This window comes from Stomoxys calcitrans, chromosome 2, assembly GCF_963082655.1.
Source record: "Stomoxys calcitrans chromosome 2, idStoCalc2.1, whole genome shotgun sequence".
In the NCBI taxonomy this organism is placed as follows: Eukaryota; Metazoa; Arthropoda; class Insecta; order Diptera; family Muscidae; genus Stomoxys; species Stomoxys calcitrans.
In genome coordinates, this window is record NC_081553.1 from 23,836,874 (window position 1) to 23,859,493 (window position 22,620).

Here is a 22,620-nt window from a genome sequence, read left to right on the forward strand (position 1 = left end):
TCATTGGCAAAAATAATAATTGAGTAATTCAAAGTTGAAATCTTTGACACATATCAAACGACATGAAAATCAATTGACCAGATAATCCTAATCTTTGCTTATTATTTAATTTCAGTAAATGTCAAAAATGTAACCGGCCAAAGAGTTGTAACTCTATATCTTTCTTGCTTTAACTTAGGCCTTAGGGCACTACAACACACAGGACATTAATCAGTTCTTGTGAACCTTGTTGCCCCATCAACCATGTCGCCCACTTGACAGGAAATTAGGAAGTTGCGCCAACCCCAAAAGCAGCTAACAGTTGTTTTTAATAGATAGCAAATGCTATGGGACTTTGCTTCGAGATTAGATAATAGGAACGGCATATGACTTGACACAACAGTGGAGAAACATCAAATGAATCTGAAAAAAATAAGGGTGGCAGAACAATAGGATGGGGGGGAGGGGGAGTTAAATCATCTCCTCACATAAAAGGGGTGACTATAACTCGCTGATAAACGCTGACATTTGCCTTAGATAACGGGTTTATGAAGGACATATAAAACACATCTGTCACCAAGCACCCACCCATTACATCCCACCCCCCTGAAGGCAACCATTCAAATGTAGAGCAAACGAAGCACATCAAGAGTTAGCTAATCATGTCAAAAACTTTAGCAAATCAATAACCAGTTTTCTAAAGAAAATCGATCTAGGTTTAATGCAAGTGCTACAACTACTGACTTTAATGTTCGTATTGCTGTATACTGCACGTACTCCTTGTATTCTTCATCATTTTGAAATTTTATGAGAAATGATGAGCAAATTAAAAAGTTGTAAAAATTGCAAGCAAGAAAAAAAACAGAAGAGTTTTCATCTTCTTTTGCAATGCAACAAACTTGAAGAATTTTCCAAGTATATAGTGGATGGCAAGACGGACATTAGCTATTATGGCTGCTGTAAACTGGAGGCATAAACTTTTACCCCCCCTGCTAGGGCTGGGTAAACTCATTAACTTGCAGCTTATTTCTCAGGGAGTTTGTAGCTTTATTTTTATTCCTTTCCCCCCTTCGCTGGCTGTTTATTTAGCAATTGCAATAAAACCTATTTGCAGTGTGATGGCTACAACCAACAAATCCCCAGGATTACATAGACCAAACATGCCTTGCATGGATAGGAAAGGCAGAAATCATCTATGTGGGAGTTGTTGCAACAAGTCGACCATGTTTTTTTTTTGCAGTTTTTCTGGCAACAAATATTTTTCTATATATGAATTTATGGAAATATTCAATTAAAAAAACTTAGAAAACATATTGAATGAATTGAAAACCGACAGCAAAAATTTTTATAAATGTTTCAATTTCATATGGCAAAAAGGATTAAAATCACAAGGGTATAGCATTCTCACACTACCCTCCTGCCGGTGTAAACAAGCACTAATGCCACTAAATCGAAATATGATTTCGAATATTTTTTTGTCCAGAATCATAAATAAAATAGAACAAAAAAAAAGAAAAAACAACAAACAAATGGTTGCCTTTTGTTGGGATTACTCTTTGGGTTTTATGTTTGAAATGAAAAAAAAAAAAGTTTTTCTGGGAGACTGAATAGGAGGATGAGCAGAACACAGTGCCATAGGAGAGTTGGCAACATTTAAAAAAAAATTGATTTGTATAACAAATTTTCAAGGAAATGATATGAAATAATGATAAAATTTTCCATAAAAAATTAATTTTGACAAAATGTCCCTTAAAATAAAATTTGGAAAAATTTCCCTTAAAAGTAAATTTCGAAAAAAAATCCCATAAAATGATATTTTGGCAAAAATTTCCGAAAACGCATTTTCGACAAAATTTTCCATATAACTTAAGATTTGGCACTAAAGTTGAGGTTGGAGCATTTCCTATATCATTGCCCGGCTTTCGCGCTCAACAGAAACCAGCACTTGGGTTGGGACACAGAACCATATACAAAACCAACTTTGAGGCGTGGTATGCAAAACAATTAAGGATTTTGTAAGTAGCACGGAATAACTTGCAAAATTGCAAATTTTGCCCATGTACATTCCACAGGGGCAAACTTCTCACATATCAATGAGTGCAGTCCGATTCAAGTTTTTTAAGCTCAATGATAAGGGGCCTCCTTTTTATAGCCGAGTCCGAACGGCGTGCCGCAGTGCGAAACCTCTTTGGAAAGAAGTTTTACATGGCAAAGTACCTCACAAATGTTGCCAGCATTAGAAGGGGAAAACCACCGCTGAAAATTATTTTTTAATGGTCTCGCCAGGATTCGAACCCAGGCGTTCAGCGTCATAGGCGGACATGTTAACCTCTGCGCTAAGGTGGCCTCCGGTGGCACGGAATAACTTAGATTTTCTTTTTCGAGGTGCCTTTTTAATGTTTAGAGCGCTCAACAAGTCAATTACTGGCTTAGGTGTAGGTCCAAGGCAGCATGGGCGGATTAATATCCGCACTCTCTTTTCAACCTAACCTAACCTAAGTTTAGAAAAACGTTCATAAATAATGAAATTTTGGCAAAATTTCCCATAAACATAAAATTTTGCCAAAATTTTTTAAAAATATATGAAGTTTCAATAAATTTCGGATAAAAATGCAATTTTGGTAAAACTTCTCATAAACATTTTTTTACAAAATTTTCTTTTATTTAAAAATGTCTTTGTGTTTGTTTGATTATGTGTTCCGATAGACTTAAAAACAGCTGAACTGATTTTCTTAAAATTTTCACGGATGGTGCATTATGGACCTGTGGTCAAAACTGGATACTTAATTTTTTGATTTCTGAAGGGGGGCGGACCCTCCCCATTACCCTAATTTTCAAAAACAGCAGATCTCGGAGATGGGTAGGGCGATTTAAGCGAAATTTTGTTTGCACACTTACAGTAACCAAAAAAAAAAAAATTTGGCATCAAAATCTGGGGTAGGGTCCCTAGGAAGGCCGCTCACCCCCAAAACCCACTAAACAGATATATAGACCAATCACTACAATATGGATATCAAATTAAAAGTATTTGAGAGTAGACAACGAATCTGATATCCAATTGTGGGACTAAGTGTTTCGTGGGTCAGCCACCCCCCCGCGGCAATATGGCTCTGGTCTTTGGGAGTAGAGCACGAAATTGACTTCCACTTTTAGCACCCAATCTCTGGGGGTCCACACCACCCTCAAACAGGACTTTTTACTCACCATTGAGAGTAGAAATTTCCACAGAAAAATTTAAATACATTTTCAATTGAAATTTAGCAGAAATTTCCAAATTTTGACAAAATTTCCAACAAAATTTAAATTAAAAAAAAAAATATTCCACAAAAATTAAATTTAAAATTATCATAAAATTTTAAATAAAGTATATCCATATTTGAATTTGCCAAAGAAAATAAAAACAAGTAAAAAAAGGCATTAAGTTCGGCCCGGCCGCCATCTCGGGTATATATGTAAATCCCCTTTTGTCACAATCCGGTGAAAATTCGATAACTTATGCACCGAAATTCAGCACAGACATCGAGTGGTCTAATATATATGTCGATATTCAATATCGTAGAACAAAATATTGGCCTTTTTGGCACATATATATTCAATTATGAAACAATCTGAACCATATTAAGGTCGGATATCGTGAAGCTCAGAAAAGCTCACTGTTTCAGCGAAATCGGGTAATAAATAAAGATTTTATTGGCCTTTGACCCCTTATCGGCAGATCGGTCAATATGACAGCTATATCTAAATATAGTCCGATCTGAACCATATTTAGGTCGGGTTTCAGGAGGCTAAAAATAACTCACTATTGCAAATTTTAGCGAAATAGATTAAAAAATAAAATTTTTATGAGCTTCAGACCCTTTATCGGGAGATCGGTCTATATGACAGCTATATCTAAATATAGTCCGATCTGAACCATATATGAGTCGGATGTTGGGAGGCCCAAAACTGCACACTATTCCAAATTTTAGCGAAATCGGATAAAAATTAAAGCTTTTATGGCCTTCAGACCCTTTATCGGGAGAACGGTCTATATGACAGCTATATCTAAATATAGTCCGATCTGAACTATATTTAGGTCGGGTGTCAGGAGGCTAAAAATAACTCACTGTTTTAAATTTCAGCGAAATCGGATAAAAATTAAAGCTTTTATGGCCTTCAGACCCTTTATCGGGAGATCGGTCTATATGACAGCTATATCTAAATATAGTCCGATCTGAACCATATATGGATCGGATGTTGGGAGGCCCAAAACTGCGCCCTACTCTAAATTTCAGCGAAATCGGATACAAATTAAAGCTTTTATGGCCTTCAGACCCTTTATCGGGAGATCGGTCTATATGGCAGCTATATCTAAATATAGTCCGATCAGTACCATATTTGGGTCGGATGTTGGGATGCCCAAAACTGCACTCTATTCCAAATTTCAGCGAAATTGGTTAAAAAATAAAATGTTTATGGGCTTCAGACCCTTTATCGGCAGATTGGTCAATATGACAGCTATATCTAAATATAGTCCGATCTGAGGCATATTTAGATCACATGTCGGGAGGCTTAAAATAACCCATTGTTTTAAATTTCAGCGAAATTGGATAAAAATTAAAGCTTTTATGGCCTTCATACCCTTTATCGGGATATCGGCCTATATGGTAGCTATATCTAAATATAGTCCGATCTGCACCATATTAAGGTCAGAAGTCGGGAGGCTTAAAATAACCCACTATTTTAAATTTCAGCGAAATCGGTAAAAAAGTAAAGCTTTTATGGGCTTCAGACCCTTTGTCGGGAGATGGGTCTATACGGCAGCTATATCTAAACATAGTCCGATCTCAAACATATTTAGGTCGGGTGTCAGGAGACTAGAAATAACTCACTGTCTCAAATTTTAGCGAAATCGGTTAAAAAGTAAAAAATTGTATGGGCTTCAGACCCTTTTTCGGCAGATAGGTTAATATGACGGCTATATCTAAATATAGTCTGATCTGTACCATATGTGGGTCGAATGTTGGGAGGCCCAAAACTGCGCACTATTCCAAATTTTAGCGAAATCGGATAAAAATTAAAGCTTTTATGGCCTTCAGACCCTTTATCGGGAGATCGGTCTATATGGCAGCTATATCTAAATATAGTCCGATCTGAACCATAATTAGGTCAGATGTTGGGAGGCCCAAAACTGCGCCCTACTCCAAATTCCAGCGGAATCGGATAAAAATTTAAGCTTTTATGGCCTTCATACAATTTTTCGGGATATCGGCCTATATGGTAGCTATATCTAAATATAGTCCGATCTGCACCATATTAAGGTCAGTTGTCGGGAGGCCTAAAATTACTTACTGTTTCAAATTTCAACGAAATCGGATAAAAATTTAAGCTATTATGGCCTTCAGACCCTTTATCGGCAAATCGGTCAATATGGCAGCTATATCCAAATATAGTCCGATCTGAACTTTATTTTGGTCGGGTATCAGGAGGCTAAAAATAACTTACTGTTTTAAATTTCAGCGAAATCGGATAACATTTTAAGCTTTTATGGCCTTCAGGCACTTTATAGGGATATCAGTCTATATGGTAGCTATATCTAAATATAGTCCGATCTGCACCATATTTAGGTCAGTTGTCGGGAGGCCCAAAATTACTCACTGTTTCAAATTCCAGCAAAATCGGATGAAAAATAAAGCATTTAAGGGCATTAGACCCTTTATCGGGAAATCGGTCTATATAGCAGCTATATCCATATATGGTCCGATTTGGCCCATTCAAAAACTAAACCAGCGTGCATCAACAAGACGTATCTGTGCCAAATTTCAGCTCAATATCTCAATTTTTGAAATCTCTAGAGTGATTACAAGAGACGGACGGACAGACACCCGGACATCGTTAAATCGTCTTGACATCGTTTACGACGATCCGAAATATATAAACTTTGTAGGGTCGGAAATTGATATTTCGATGTGTTGCAAATGGAATGACTAAATGAATATACCCCCTATCCTACGGTGGTGGGTACAAAAATTAAGAAATTTTCTATACGAATAAAATTTCGATAAAATTTTCCATTGTAAAATTAATTATTGGGTTGCCCAAAAAGTAATTGCGGATTTTTCATATAGTCGGCGTTGACAAATTTTTTCACAGCTTGTGACTCTATAATTGCATTCTTTCTTCTGTCAGTTATCAGCTGTTACTTTAAGCTTGCTTTAGAAAAAAAATTTAAAAAAAAGTTTATTTGATTAAAGTTCATTCTAAGTTTTATTAAAAATGCATTTACTTTCTTTTAAAAAATCCGCAATTACTTTTTGGGCAACGCAATATTTTATATGAAGTTTTGATAAAATTTCCTTAAAAAAATTAATTATAAAAAATATTCCATAAAAAAGGAAATTTTGGCAAAATTTCACTTAAAACTTAAATTAACCATAAAATTAAATTTTGACAAAAATTCCCATAACAAAGAAATTTTAAGTTTCTCTACAAAAAAAAACCAACTCCCCAATAGCATATCCATCACTGTAGACAGACAGACACCACAGCTTAATGTATGTTGAGCTATCAATTTGCAATTTTGCAAATACATTTAACAATTAATGCAAGAAACGGAGCAACAACAAAAAAACACCCCACCAACCGCCCAGCAAAAAAAAAAGCACAACAATAAAAACATAACATAATTCATATAAAATTGCAAATATGCAAAAATCACTTAATCCTATTGCAAGCAATAATAAAAACAAAAAGCCAACTACACGTTACCACATGAAAGCAAACACAACACTCAGACACACAGAGATACAGCAGATATAGAGCGTGAGAGAGAGTCTTTGAGTGTGTGAGTAAGTGAGACAATTAATATTCATATATGGCATGGAAAATGGGAATTCAAGGGGAAAATGTATACAATGCGTCACTAATAACTCTATACAACTATAACAACAACAACAAGTCATTCAATGAGACCATAAGGACGATAACGACAACTAACTAAATGCCATAAATACGTGTATAATAATGGCAAAGATGAAATATGATGGTGAGCAGGGGGGGTAGAAATAGGCAGCGAATATCCCTCTTAGCACAGTGTGGGTAGGAGAAAATATGTTAAGCTAAACTCAAATCCCTTGAAAATAAACTCATTATATAAATTGTTTCCAATGAAACACAACAACCCCAAAAGCCCCATACCCCACACCCCAAATCAACAATCAACTATTCACAGACCTAATAGCAGCCTACAACACCTTCAACAACACCACCATCTTAGCCTACCCCACCCCATTAACCACTAACCGAACACAAAAGTGCGTTCGATGACATTTAACACATTAAAAGTTGACACAGCCAACCTTAGAGTCCTTGCCTTCGCAACAAACAGCCGCATACATACTTAAACACACACACTTATAAGGTAAGCTACTCAAAAAATCCTTGGCAAAGTAAGCCACAATTCTACCATATAGAAAATAGCCTACCAGTCTTGGCTACGCGAGACAGACAGACAAATGGACAGACAGAAAAACAAAAAAGTTATGAAAATGGTGTAAGGGAAAAGTGCCACATTTTGCCACCTTAGTGAATTGTCAGCTTGTTCAATTATTAAATAGTTACATACACTGAAAAAAAAAAAACATTTATTTAGTTATTTATAAAACTAGCTGAAGCGGGCCCGCTCCGCAGCGCCTTCTTTTACTTTATATGAAACAAAATTTTCCTTGGAATATTTATTTTCGAGAATTAAAGAGCTTTTAGTGAAATACAATGCTACGAAAATAGAATATCGCGTGACCAACAATTTAACAATATAAGTGACTTCATCTGGATCTATGTTGGTCCACGAATTTTTAGTTCGGATGTAAGGTGTACTCCATTCTTAAAATACTTTATTTCAGCCCGGTATTCTCATGATATCTGATTTAGGGGTGTTTTCGGGGGTGAGGCGGTCCCCCACACACTTGGCCCTGAAAAAATATCAGCATCGTGCTCTTCTCTCAAATACTAATACCAATACCATTTATTTAAACCCCATATTGCCATTGGTGTTGGGGGGGAGTTTACAGGATGAGGCGTCCCCCAAACACATGGTCCCAAAATTGGTTATCAAATTCGTATTCTACTCCCAAATATCTTTATTTGAGTCCCATATTGCGATGGTCAGTAAAAAATAGGAGGCCACCGTAGCACAGAGTTTAGCATGTCCGCCTAAGACGCTGAACGCCTGGGTTCGAATCCTGGTGAGACCATCAGAAAAATTGTCAGCGGTGGTTTTCCCCTCCTAATGCTGGCAACATTTGTGAGTGACTATGCCATGTAGAACTTCTTTCCAAAGAGGTGTCACACTACGGCAGCCGTTTGGACTCGGCTATAAAAAGGAGGCCCCTTTACCTTTGAGCTTAAACTTGAATCTGACTGCACTCATTGATATGTGAGAAATTTGCCCCTCTCCCTCAGTAGAATGATCAAAATTTGCATTTGCAGTAAAAAAGCTATTTGTAGGGAATTTTGGGAAAGGGATATACCCCCAACAATTGGTCCCTTAAGTGGGTATCAATTCTTGCTCTGCCCCCACAATACCTTTCATTTAAGCCCCACATTGACATGGTCGGTAAATATGTCCGATTTAGGGGTGTTTTGGGGGTGTGGGGTGATCCCCCAATCACTAAGCCCTGAAAATATATCAGCAACGTGCTCTATTCTCATATATTTGAACCCCATATTGCCATTGACCTCAAAATTGGATATCAAATTCGTTTTCTAATCTCAAATACAATTCACCTAAACCCCTTATTGGAAAAAGCCAGCAAATATGTCCGGTTTGGGGTATGGGCCCTAAAAACTATGAATATCGGGCTCCATAGTCTTGAAGACCCAAATTGTCTTGGTTAGCGGAAACGTCCTACTTGGGGGCTGTTATGATGGTGGGACATCCCTTAGACAGTTGGTCCCGAATGTTGATGTCAGATTCATGGTCTACTCTCAAATACCCTTCATTTGAGTTCCATTTTTCCACAGTCGACAAACATGAGCAGTTTGGGGGATGGGGCGGCAACTCAGTGATTTGGTTTTGAAAATCTATATCAAATTCGTTTTCTACTTTAAAATACCTCTTATTTGAGCCCCATATTGTAATGGTCAGCAAATAATTCCTATTTGGGTGCTGTTATGGGGGTGGGGTGGCCCCATAGACACTTTTCCCGAACATTGATATCAGATTCGCGCTTTACTTGCAATTGAGACCCATATTGCTATGGTCGTAAATTTGTCTTCTTTGGGGGATGTTCTCTGGGCGGCCCCTCAAACACTTGGTCCCACATCTGGATGGCAGATTCGTGTTCTACACTCAAATACCTTTTATTTAAGCCCCATATTGCTATGGTCGGTAAATATGTCCAATCTAGAGGTGTTTTGGGGGTTGGGGTGGACCCCCAAAAACTTGGTCCCACATTTGGATATCAAATTCGTAATCTACTCGCAAATACCTTTCATTTGAGCCCCATAGTGCTTTGATCGTAAATTTCTCTTCTTTGGGGTATGTTCGCGGGGATGGGCGGCCCCTCAAACACTTGGTCCCACATTTGGATTTCAAATTCGTTATCTACTCGCAAATACCTTTCATTTGAGCCCCATAGTGCTTTTGTAGTTAATTTCTCTTCTTTGGGGTATGTATGGGCGATCCCCCAAACTCTTGGTCCCACATCTGGATATCAGATTCGTGTTCTACCCCCATATTGCCAGGGTCAGTAAATAAGTCCTGTTTGGAGGGGTGTTTTTTGGGAAGTGGTGGACCCCCAGAAACTTGGTCCCCAATTCGGATATCAGATTCGTTTTTTATTCGCAAATACCTTTCATTTGAGTCCCATATTGTCGGTAAATATGTCCGATTTTTGGGTGTTTTGGGGGTTGGGGTGGTCCCCCAAACACTTGGTCCGACAATTGGATATCAGATACGTTTTCTAATCTTAAATACCTTCCATTTGAGTCCCATATTGTCGTGATTGGTGTATATACATATTTGGTAGGTTTTGGGGTGGGCCCCCCCCCCCTCCCCCCCTAGGTACCCCATCCGAAATTTGAACACAAAATTTTTGTTTGCAGGTTACTATAAGAGGGCGTATAAAATTTCGCTTAAATCGCAGGCACCACCCATCTCCGAGATCTGGCGTTTCTGAAAATTAAGGTAAGGGGGAGGGTCCGCTCCCCCTTCAGATACCAAACTAGTAAGGAAGGGCAAATATCGGGCGGTGCCGACTGTATAATACCCTAGACCTACCCTATAAGTACAATGTGGGAGCTATATCTAATTCTGAACCAATTTTGATCGACCTCGGCGAGCAAATATGTTCAAACTGTAATAACTACCGTTGACAAATGACAACATTATTGGTAATTGCCCACATCGGCAAAACATTTATATAGGAGCTATATCTGATTCTGAAACGATTTCAAGCAAACTTCTCATGTATTGTGGTAGTCGTCGAACGAGGCGTTGTACTAAATTTTGGGAAAATTAGTCAATAAATGCAATTGCAATGGTTCTAGGTATGAAAATCGGGCCATATATATATATATATATATATATATATATATATATATATATATATATATATATATATATATATATATATATATATATATATATATATATATATATATATATATATATATATATATATATATATATATATATATATATATATATATATATATATATATATATATATATATATATATATATATATATATATATATATATATATATATATATATATATATGGCCCGATTTTCATACCTAGAACCATTGCAATTGCATTTATTGACTAATTTTCCCAAAATTTAGTACAACGCCTCGTTCGACGACTACCACAATACATGAGAAGTTTGCTTGAAATCGTTTCAGAATCAGATATAGCTCCTATATAAATGTTTTGCCGATGTGGGCAATTACCAATAATGTTGTCATTTGTCAACGGTAGTTATTACAGTTTGAACATATTTGCTCGCCGAGGTCGATCAAAATTGGTTCAGAATTAGATATAGCTCCCACATTGTACTTATAGGGTAGGTCTAGGGTATTATACAGTCGGCACCGCCCGATATTTGCCCTTCCTTACTAGTTTGGTATCTGAAGGGGGAGCGGACCCTCCCCCTTACCTTAATTTTCAGAAACGCCAGATCTCGGAGATGGGTGGTGCCTGCGATTTAAGCGAAATTTTATACGCCCTCTTATAGTAACCTGCAAACAAAAATTTTGTGTTCAAATTTCGGATGGGGTACCTAGGGGGGGAGGGGGGGGGGGCCCACCCCAAAACCTACCAAATATGTATATACACCAATCACGACAATATGGGACTCAAATGGAAGGTATTTAAGATTAGAAAACGTATCTGATATCCAATTGTCGGACCAAGTGTTTGGGGGACCACCCCAACCCCCAAAACACCCAAAAATCGGACATATTTACCGACAATATGGGACTCAAATGAAAGGTATTTGCGAATAAAAAACGAATCTGATATCCGAATTGGGGACCAAGTTTCTGGGGGTCCACCACTTCCCAAAAAACACCCCTCCAAACAGGACTTATTTACTGACCCTGGCAATATGGGGGTAGAACACGAATCTGATATCCAGATGTGGGACCAAGAGTTTGGGGGATCGCCCATACATACCCCAAAGAAGAGAAATTAACTACAAAAGCACTATGGGGCTCAAATGAAAGGTATTTGCGAGTAGATAACGAATTTGAAATCCAAATGTGGGACCAAGTGTTTGAGGGGCCGCCCATCCCCGCGAACATACCCCAAAGAAGAGAAATTTACGATCAAAGCACTATGGGGCTCAAATGAAAGGTATTTGCGAGTAGATTACGAATTTGATATCCAAATGTGGGACCAAGTTTTTGGGGGTCCACCCCAACCCCCAAAACACCTCTAGATTGGACATATTTACCGACCATAGCAATATGGGGCTTAAATAAAAGGTATTTGAGTGTAGAACACGAATCTGCCATCCAGATGTGGGACCAAGTGTTTGAGGGGCCGCCCAGAGAACATCCCCCAAAGAAGACAAATTTACGACCATAGCAATATGGGTCTCAATTGCAAGTAAAGCGCGAATCTGATATCAATGTTCGGGAAAAGTGTCTATGGGGCCACCCCACCCCCATAACAGCACCCAAATAGGAATTATTTGCTGACCATTACAATATGGGGCTCAAATAAGAGGTATTTTAAAGTAGAAAACGAATTTGATATAGATTTTCAAAACCAAATCACTGAGTTGCCGCCCCATCCCCCAAACTGCTCATGTTTGTCGACTGTGGAAAAATGGAACTCAAATGAAGGGTATTTGAGAGTAGACCATGAATCTGACATCAACATTCGGGACCAACTGTCTAAGGGATGTCCCACCATCATAACAGCCCCCAAGTAGGACGTTTCCGCTAACCAAGACAATTTGGGTCTTCAAGACTATGGAGCCCGATATTCATAGTTTTTAGGGCCCATACCCCAAACCGGACATATTTGCTGGCTTTTTCCAATAAGGGGTTTAGGTGAATTGTATTTGAGATTAGAAAACGAATTTGATATCCAATTTTGAGGTCAATGGCAATATGGGGTTCAAATATATGAGAATAGAGCACGTTGCTGATATATTTTCAGGGCTTAGTGATTGGGGGATCACCCCACACCCCCAAAACACCCCTAAATCGGACATATTTACCGACCATGTCAATGTGGGGCTTAAATGAAAGGTATTGTGGGGGCAGAGCAAGAATTGATACCCACTTAAGGGACCAATTGTTGGGGGTATATCCCTTTCCCAAAATTCCCTACAAATAGCTTTTTTACTGCAAATGCAAATTTTGATCATTCTACTGAGGGAGAGGGGCAAATTTCTCACATATCAATGAGTGCAGTCAGATTCAAGTTTAAGCTCAAAGGTAAAGGGGCCTCCTTTTTATAGCCGAGTCCAAACGGCTGCCGTAGTGTGACACCTCTTTGGAAAGAAGTTCTACATGGCATAGTCACTCACAAATGTTGCCAGCATTAGGAGGGGAAAACCACCGCTGACAATTTTTCTGATGGTCTCACCAGGATTCGAACCCAGGCGTTCAGCGTCTTAGGCGGACATGCTAAACTCTGTGCTACGGTGGCCTCCTATTTTTTACTGACCATCGCAATATGGGACTCAAATAAAGATATTTGGGAGTAGAATACGAATTTGATAACCAATTTTGGGACCATGTGTTTGGGGGACGCCTCATCCTGTAAACTCCCCCCCAACACCAATGGCAATATGGGGTTTAAATAAATGGTATTGGTATTAGTATTTGAGAGAAGAGCACGATGCTATATATATATATATATATATATATATATATATATATATATATATATATATATATATATATATATATATATATATATATATATATATATATATATATATATATATATATATATATATGATAGCTATATCTAAATCTGAACCGATTTCTATGAAATTCACCAGTAATGTCGAGAGTCATAATAAAATCCGTCCCGCCAAATTTTGAGTGAATGGGTTAACAAGTGACCATTTTATTGCATTATTACTGCAAATCGGACGAAAATATATATGGGAGCTATATCTAAATCTGAACTGATTTCAAGCAAACTTCTCAGGTATTGTGGTAGTCGTTGAGGAAGGCGTTGCACAAAATTTTGGAAAGATTGGTCAATAAATGCGCTTGCAATTGCTTTATTAGTGAAAATCGGGTGATATCTATAAATGAGAGCTATATCAAAATCTGAACCGATTTCTATCAAATACACCAAAAATGTCGATAGTCATAAGAGAATTCTTCCTACCAAATTTTGAGAGAATCGATTTACAAATGACCATTTTACTGCATTATTTCTGCAAATCGGACGAACATATATATGGGAGCTATACCCAAATCTGAAACGATTTCAAGCAAACTTCTCAGATATTGTGGTAGTCGTTGAGGAAGGCGCTGTACAAAATTTTGGAAAGATTGGTCAATAAATGCGCTCGCAATGGCTTTAGGAGTGAAAATCGGCCTATATATATAGGAGCTATATCTAAATCTGAACCAATTTCTATGAAATTCACCAGTAACGTTAAGAGTCATAAAAAAATCGTTCCTTCTAAATTTCGAGAGAATCGGTTAACAAATGACCATTTTATTGCATTATTACTGCAAATTGGACGAAAATATATATGGGAGCTATATCTAAATCTGAACTGATTTCAAGCAAACTTCACAGATATTGTGGTAATCGTTGAGGAAGGCGTTGTACAAAATTTTGCAAAGATTGGTCAATAAATACGTTTGCAATGGCTCTAGGAGTGAAAATCGGGCCATATATATATATGAGAGCTGTCTATAAATCTGAACCGATTTCTATCAAATTTACCAATAATGTCGATAGTCGTAAGAGAATCCTTCCTTCTAAATTTCGAGAGAATCGATTTACAAATGACCAGTTTATTGCATTATTACTGCAAATCGGGCGAACATATATATGGGAGCTATATCCAAATCTGATCCGATTTTTTCGAATTTCATTAGGCTTCGTCTCTAGGCCAAAAAACATGCCTGTACCACATTTGAAGACGATCTGATGAAAATTGCGACATGTAGTTTGTACACAAATTAACATGGACAGACAGACGGACGGACGGATAGACGGACATAGCTAAATCGAATCAGATAGTGATTCTGGATCGATCGGTATACTTATCAATGGGCCAATCTCTCTTTCTTTTGGTTGGTGCTACAAACTAATTCACTAAGTTACAATACCCTGTACCACAGTAGTGATGTAGGGTATAAAAATGTAGTACCCTATTTTCACCACGGGATCATTATGCACCATTAGTGAAACATTTCAAGAAAATCAGTTCAGCCGTTTCTGAGTCTATAAGGAACACACAAACAAACACAAATTGATTTTTATATATAAGAAAATTTTCAACTTTAAGAAAATGTGCTACCAGTCTTGGCCTTTTTCTTTCTCTAAAATTTGCCTCTAACATCAATAAATTTTATATTCTAATTTTCATTTCTTAAACAGAAATAGAAAACCTTTTTATCCATTTTTCTAACTGTATCTGTATGGCTTCCCTATAGAAAGGACGTTTTATACCAATTTATTATGCGCACCCAATACTATGACAGTCATGTTGTTTTTATGCCCATTGCAATGGGCTTTTATTCCGGCCCCCCCATTCCGATCAACTTAAAAACCCAACATTTGGCTGGGAAACAATCATATGTAAACAACAACAACAACCACAACAACAGTGAAGCAGTGAGCGTATGCATGGCCTCTTGCCGGGCAACAGATATTGAAATGTAATTGTTTATAAAATATGCAACAACACATTAACACTAATCGATATGGCAGAGAGGTGTATATAAAAACATTATTCTAATAAAATAAATACAAAATAGCAAAAGAAAAGCAACAACAAAAAAAAAACCACCATTGTCTGTCCAGCCCGCCTCAACAACAATACCCCACAAACATATGCATGTTTCCAAAATAGAGACCTAAAAACGAACACTATCAAAACAGACATGTAGGTGGGCGTGTGTGGGGACATATGTAGACTACCAATCATCACCATTCAAGCTCATGCTCTCCCTCATATAAATGCAGTCAGTCAGTTGGTGAGGCTTTCAGCAATTTACAATCAAAAGGTGGCTGATTGTTGATATTGGTTTTAGGTTAGGTTCTAAAAGTAGCAAGAACTGTGAGGGTGGTGTTAGTGTGCAGATAGTGATTGGTGACTGGTGGCTGGTGCGTGGACTAACAGCTTTACTGTGACATGAAAAAATAATGAAAAAAAAAAGAAATAAATAATAAGTAAATGCAGCAAGTGTTGAATGCAAAGCAAGTACACAAATCGACACTGGCTCCTCTATATTCTATTCCCACCATTTAAATCCTGGCAATTAGCTAATGTAAAATCCTCATTGGCCTATTATAATTATTATGAAAAAGAATAATTAAGATAAACCCCTTCTCACGTGATTACTTGGCTAAGTAAAGATTGCGTGTAATTGAGACATACTAAGCAAATACAAAGTAACCATTAGAAAAAACCTTAAGACATGTGGTTTCCTTTCTATAGAAACACTAGGGCCCACCTAGAGTTTAATGACAGCAATAATTGCCATTGCAAGTTTAGCTAGTGATCTGAGATAATGACGAGTTGGCAAATCAAAGATATATGCCGTTATTGTGTGGGAATTATCATTAAGTGCACCTATGGTACAAAATTAGCATAATGAATTCAATGGAAAACTATGTCAAGAAAATGTGGAACAACTTTGTATCAAAAGAATAGGCTTTTTCAATTATGGAATATTAAAATCCTATAATCTTTTTATATGCATAATTGCAGGTAAAACATGGCATTTATTCTGCGGACAACCCCAAGCAACTAAGACTACTAGGGAGCTCACCTTGTAATGTCTTTTGGTATAAGAAATTCAAATCAAACTTGTGAAAATAGACTAAGGACAGGTGAAGAGTTAGAAGTCGGAACTATTGGGTTGCCCAAAAAGTAATTGCGGATTTTTCATATAGTCGGCGTTGACAAATTTTTTCACAGCTTGTGACTCTGTAATTGCATTCTTTCTTCTGTCAGTTATCAGCTGTTACTTTTAGGTTGCTTTTGAAAAAAAGTGTAAAAAAAGTATATTTGATTAAAGTTCATTCTAAGTTTTACTAAAAATGCATTCACTTTCTTTTAAAAAATCCGCAATTACTTGTTGGGCAACCCAATAGATCCTATGTTTGAGAAAAAAGAGACTTCTTCATATGATGAGATTGGTTTATATAGGAGTTTTATCAAGTAATGGGCCGATGCAGACAAATTGTATAAATATTGTGCACCCTAGAGGCTCTAAAAGTTAAATCGGGAGATCGGTTTGAAGCGTTTCGTAACATTTTTGGCAAGGTTGTTGGTCGTCTTGACGCCGCTGTTCGATCTATCCATGTCCGTTCGTGCGTCCATCTAACGAAGGGATGCTAACTTTCGAACGAGTAATAGTAAACGCTGGGAATTTTGTACAAATATTTCTTATAAGAGTAAGTCGCATATGGGCCAAATCAGTGAATGTTTAGATACTGGCAAACATCCCGTAGTTTAATAAAGATCTGCTAAAATCTCACACCCGCTCACCATAGGATATTCCCAAAGCCTTCAAGTCCCGCATAGGGAGCTTCGGCAGATAACGTACAGCTCAAAAGGTATTGCTTAGACAGCATGTAGTTATGTCTACCATTGCGAAGACAGTAGAAAGTACATGCTGTCTAAGCAATACCTTTTGGACTGTTATCGCAGAGACCATCTACCTTATCTACCTTAAGGTAGTTCTCTATGATCTAGAGCGTAAGGTTCAGTGCTACAAGAGAAAACCACTAGATCAAGCGACATATCAAGCAGGTTTAGACAAAATTCATGCAGACACGGTAGCACATGCGGAAAATAGCTACTGGGTGAATATAGTCCTTGGAGAACGACCACCTTCCATTGAACCTGAAGAAATTGTCCTCCCCCGGCAAACCAGAGTAGTTCTGGCTCAATTACGTTCTGGCAGATGCAGCCGCCTCAACTCCTACAGAGCTAGGATTGATGCCGGCGTGTAGGATGTGTGTAACCAGGGACCACACCTGTTTAACTGCTTAGCCAGACCCACTCGACTCAGACCCAGATCCCTGTGGACGCACCCTATCTTAGTTGCAGAGTTCCTGGGTCTTGACACTCAACAGAATCAAGCAGACGAAAGATAGAATACAACCAACAACTACGTACTGCATACTCAACCACAACCCCAAAGGCGCTACAAGGTTCAGTCCAACGTAGACTTTTCCTATGCAAGAATACAATGAAATTCAAATGTCCCGGTATTAATAAGCTAAAATTGAAGCCAAATTCAAGGCAGTCGCGTCGTATATAAACCAAAAAAAAATCCCTCTCAACAAACATAATTATTTTCTTCGAAGCTCAAATAACCTTAAGATCAAGGGGTACAGCAAGCAACAATACCCACATCTACACAGGCGAATATATCAAATCTTCGGCAAGAAATCACCCCTTTAAATAATGCGCAATGTCATACAGGTAAGCCGTAAGTAGCACAGTAGAACAAATAGATCCACTTTCATAGCTCGCGCAGCACATCTGCAACAATCCTTTCGACACAACTACCACATTGTAGCTTACTAGCGGCGAGTAGCGCAACGAGAACAGACCAGCTTTAATAATCAGATGTAGTTAAGCAGCCACTAAGTATCAACTTAATTTTTCATCTCCCCTTCAAGGACTAAATCCCTTAAATCGCACACAATGACCTTCTCACCCAGACGTTTTGTTCAACCTTTTTAGTTAAATATTTAAATTTTGTAATATAAAGCTAGAGGTTTCGAAAATGAATCTGAAGTTCCTTCATAAGTTATTAAATGATAGAACCTTAGGTAGAGCCCTGCCCTCACAACATACTTCCACTTCTTACTGGGCACCACCACACAAGCTGTACAATCCCTATACTATCTGCTTCAATCTCCTGATACCCCACATCTTTAAACCACGCGAGTTCGCTGCGCCATAAAATATTGTTAAATAAATGCTTTAAATCCACAAATATATCTGTGATATATCTGGCACAAGCCACGCAATCCCGGACATACAAAAAGCCATTCGAAAATGCAGCCAGCTTTAATAATGAGAAGATAACCACTGCTGTAAATTGATCTTATGTTTACACCAGGATTTAAACCCTGGTGTTTGGCGCCATATGCGGAAATCCTAATCTCTGGGTCACTGTGGTCTCCAAGTTATCGCTTCTCTGATTGTACATCTGTACAAAAGTATTCTGGACGAAGATGACTTTCATAACACTTGGTTACAATGAAAGCATAGAATACGAATGCGGAATACATGCTTAGAGAAACCAAGACCAAAATAGTACAACAATTCAGCCTGTAAAATATGGAAATCTTTCCATTACATGGGCAATTACAAGGCATACAACACTTTGAAGAAACAGTGCACACATCTTTGAAAACTCAAAACGTAATAAAAGGAGATCCTAATGGGACAAAAAGGCAAATACATAAATGTACAAGAAGCGCGTAATATTCAACAAGCATTTACCCTGATCAATACTTGTTGTACAGAGGATTGATAAAATGCTTTTCAATATAAAACTATTTTCAATCTGCACAATAAATGGTTTCTTTACTAAAAATTGTTGTGTTTGTTTGCTCTCTTTTATTTTGATCTTTAAAATCCTTTCGTAATTTTCCGAAAATATTCCAGTTCGAGATTATTTAAATGCAATGCTTTATATTCAAAGAATAGCATAGCAAAGAACTTATAAAAGTTTAGCAAGTGTGTGTTAAAGTCAAAATACTTTGACCGGTATGGTGTATCGCGATTTCTGATACGCTATGTATCTTCATCAACTCATTTCTCCAATTGATTAAGTTATTCTACATGCCCAATGACTATTGAGTAGGGTGTAGAGCAAGCTTTTGTCCTTAAACTGGTCTCAATAAGTCCCCTAGCTCTTCCAAGCGCAGTTAGAGAGCAGTAAGATTTATTTTTAACTATTTCGATATAATCTTCAATACATAGAATAACAAAAAACATCAACATTGTCGAACTATTCCAGAACAAAAGCGTGCTCTACACCGTACTCAATAGTCGCGGGTATGTAGAGAAACTTAATCAATTTGATACATGGCATATCAGAAATCGCGATCCACCATGCCAGTCAAAGTGTTTTGACAATGGCACACACCTGCTAAGCTTTTATAAGTTCTTTACAATGCTATTCATTGCCAAATTATTTCAGAACAAAAGCGTGCTCTACACCGTACCCAATAGTCGCTGAGTATGTAGAGAACCTTAATCAATTTGATACATGGCGTATCAGAAATCGCGATCCATCATGCCAGTCAAAGTGTTTTGACAATAGCACACACTTTCAAAGCTTTTATAAGTTCTTTACTATGCTATTCTTTTAATAGAAAGCTTTAAATTCAATGCTGAAATCTCAAGCTGTAATCAAACAAATCTACATATTATCAATGAGTTCTCTAAAGTTGATCGAATTCTTCTCCAATTTACATCAACTTTGATACATTGTTCATTGTTTATAATCTTCACTATATTAAAGGATTATCAAATGGTCTTTGGGCAGAGTTTTATAATAATTCATCTCCATTTCAATTACCTGTATTAAAAAAATGCTTAGATAAAAATCCAGTCATTAATAAACATTTGACAAAAAGAATTATTAAGATTTCTTAGGCTATAACGATGATAAAGTCTTTAATCTATCATATGGAACATGTAGTGGTTATACAATATAAGAAACGACACATACTACAATGTTTAAAAATTCCTTAAGAAGAGACAAAGAGATTGAGAGATGATTTCTACTTATGTTAGCTACTAAGTATTACAATTAGTATATTACAATAAAAAAAACAGGCAAGACAATAAGACAAGGCATGATACAAAAAAGAGAAGATCAAGATATGGATTTGTTGTTCATCATACATAGAAGTTGTCGTATGGAGTGATTAAGGGTTTACAAACTACTTAAGCCACACACGTATGACCATATGGTGGTGTTTATACAGGTAATGAAGAAGTATGTGTGTTAATATATCCCCACATGCGCCTGTGTAGGCATTGTTGGGGTGGCAGGCAAAGCGATAGATCTACACATGGAGTAGAGGAGACAAAAGGTAAGCTTAGGCTACTAAGTAGTTATAGTATTTAAGAAGACATCAAAACACTTAGGCAAAGGATTAAACTGATGATGGGATGTGAGTGAGGTATACGGGGATTGGGCAAGGAACTTTTGGTTATTGGTTAGTAGTTGGTTTGAGATGCAGGTTTTTGGAGGGGATGGGGGGGACACATTTCATTTTTGTTATTCTTTTTTTTGTTGGTTACTTTTTTTTCAGTTCTTCTAGACGTATAGTAGACACAAACCTTTTTAGGAGAAGATAGATGTAATGAAGATGGCGATGACATAGAACAATCAGAAGAAGCAGAACTGCAGCGACTTGATGGAGAAGATGATGATGAGGAGGACGAAGACGCTGATGCCTGGCTGGCATTGAGTGGCAACGGCGAGGTGGCCAACAAAAGTTTTGAGGTTTTGTTGGCCAATTCTATGGTCGGGCAGCCAGGAGCACTTCCCAGCAGACCAGCACCTGGACGCATGCCAATAAAACCAGCAACGCCGCCGCCGCCGCCGCCGCCGCTGAGGCCACCAGTCGAGGACAATGCCGCTGCTGTGGCCGACGATGGTGATGAGGCCATGAAATTGCTCCAATAGTCGGGGGCATTCAAGAGTAGGCCACCGGTGGCTGTTGGCGCACCACCCAAGAGGCCAGCACCTGCATGGTTGGCCACAACAACGGAATTGGTGGCATTGGCAATGGCCATGGCGGCTATGCCATTCGAGCCTCCCGTACCGCCACCACCCAAATATGCACCGGTCGCCGCAGTTGCTGCTGGAGAGGAACTAGTTGCAGATAGACTAATGTTATTATTTACATTATTGGATGGAGTGGTTGCTGTTGATGTGCTCGAAGGTGTTGTGCCGGCCATATTGGCGGCAAACATGGCGGCAGCCACTGCAGCTGATCCATTGCAGGCGGGTATAATGGTCAATGGTGTGCCGGCCGATGTGGAGGCGAAAAAGGCTGCTGCCTGCGGTTGCTGTTGTTGTTGCTGATGCAGTTGTTGTTGTTGTTGCTGTTGCATTGCTAATGGGCTAGCATTGAATTTAGTAGGTGTTGTTGGACCATTGCTGGCGGCAGCAGCAGCAGCAGCAGCTGCAGCATTGTTCACCTGCAATTGCATATAGGTTTGCAACATTTGCATTTGTTGTTGTTGTTGCTGCTGCTGTTGTTGTTGTTGGACAGCCACCGATTGCTGTTGTTGTTGCTGCTGTTGAGCAGCCGCAGCAGCATAGTGTAATTGTTGTTGCAACTGATATTGATGTTGTTGCTGCTGCTGCTGCTGTTGTTGTTGTTGTTGTTGCTGCTGCTGTTGTTGTTGCTGCTGCTGTTGTTGATGCTGTTGCAGCATGGAGGCTGCAGCAGCGGCTGCCACTGCACTGGCAGGATAGCCGGGCGTATAATTGGACGGCGTCATATGCAACTGATGCGGATGTCCTGCGTTGGGCGCTGCCTGTAGCAACTGCATTTGCTGTTTGTGGTTTTTAATTTAAGTTTAGTATTTGTTTTTTTTTTTGTTTTTCTTTATGTTTTCTAGTAAGTATGGGTGTTTAGTTAAAAAAAAACAAACATTTTTTTTAAATGATTAACAACAAGAGAACAGAACTTAAACCAAGAAATGAAAGAAAAGCAAAAATAAAACCAAGGCCATAATAATGAAAACTTATCACAGGAAATATGTGGTAAAGAGCATGAAAAAAAAATATAAAATTTTCTTCAAATTCCAAAGGTTTAAGAAATTTAATAATAAATAAGTAAATGAAAAACAAAAGAAATATAACCAAAGCAATTTTTATTCTAGAAGAGGGAAAGTGAAAGAATTTTCTTTATTTTTTGTTTAATAAACAACTCTCGCTTCGCTTGTGTA

General features: G+C 38.0%; 1 protein-coding gene across 10 annotated transcripts in view; it reads right to left on the reverse strand.

The window, feature by feature from the left end:
* LOC106084154 (polypyrimidine tract-binding protein 2) overlaps window positions 1-22,620 on the reverse strand; it is a 530,939-nt gene that overhangs the window by 246,827 nt on the left and 261,492 nt on the right. Inside the window, exon 1 of one of the 10 annotated variants that reach the window (XM_059363052.1) lies at window positions 21,568-21,819. The exons of the other annotated variants lie outside the window; for them this stretch is intronic. Within the exon in view, the coding sequence (XP_059219035.1) occupies window positions 21,568-21,777 (210 nt within the window). The 5' untranslated portion in view covers window positions 21,778-21,819. Of the gene's footprint in view, window positions 1-21,567; window positions 21,820-22,620 lie in introns of those variants that run through there. 10 annotated transcript variants of the gene reach the window in all.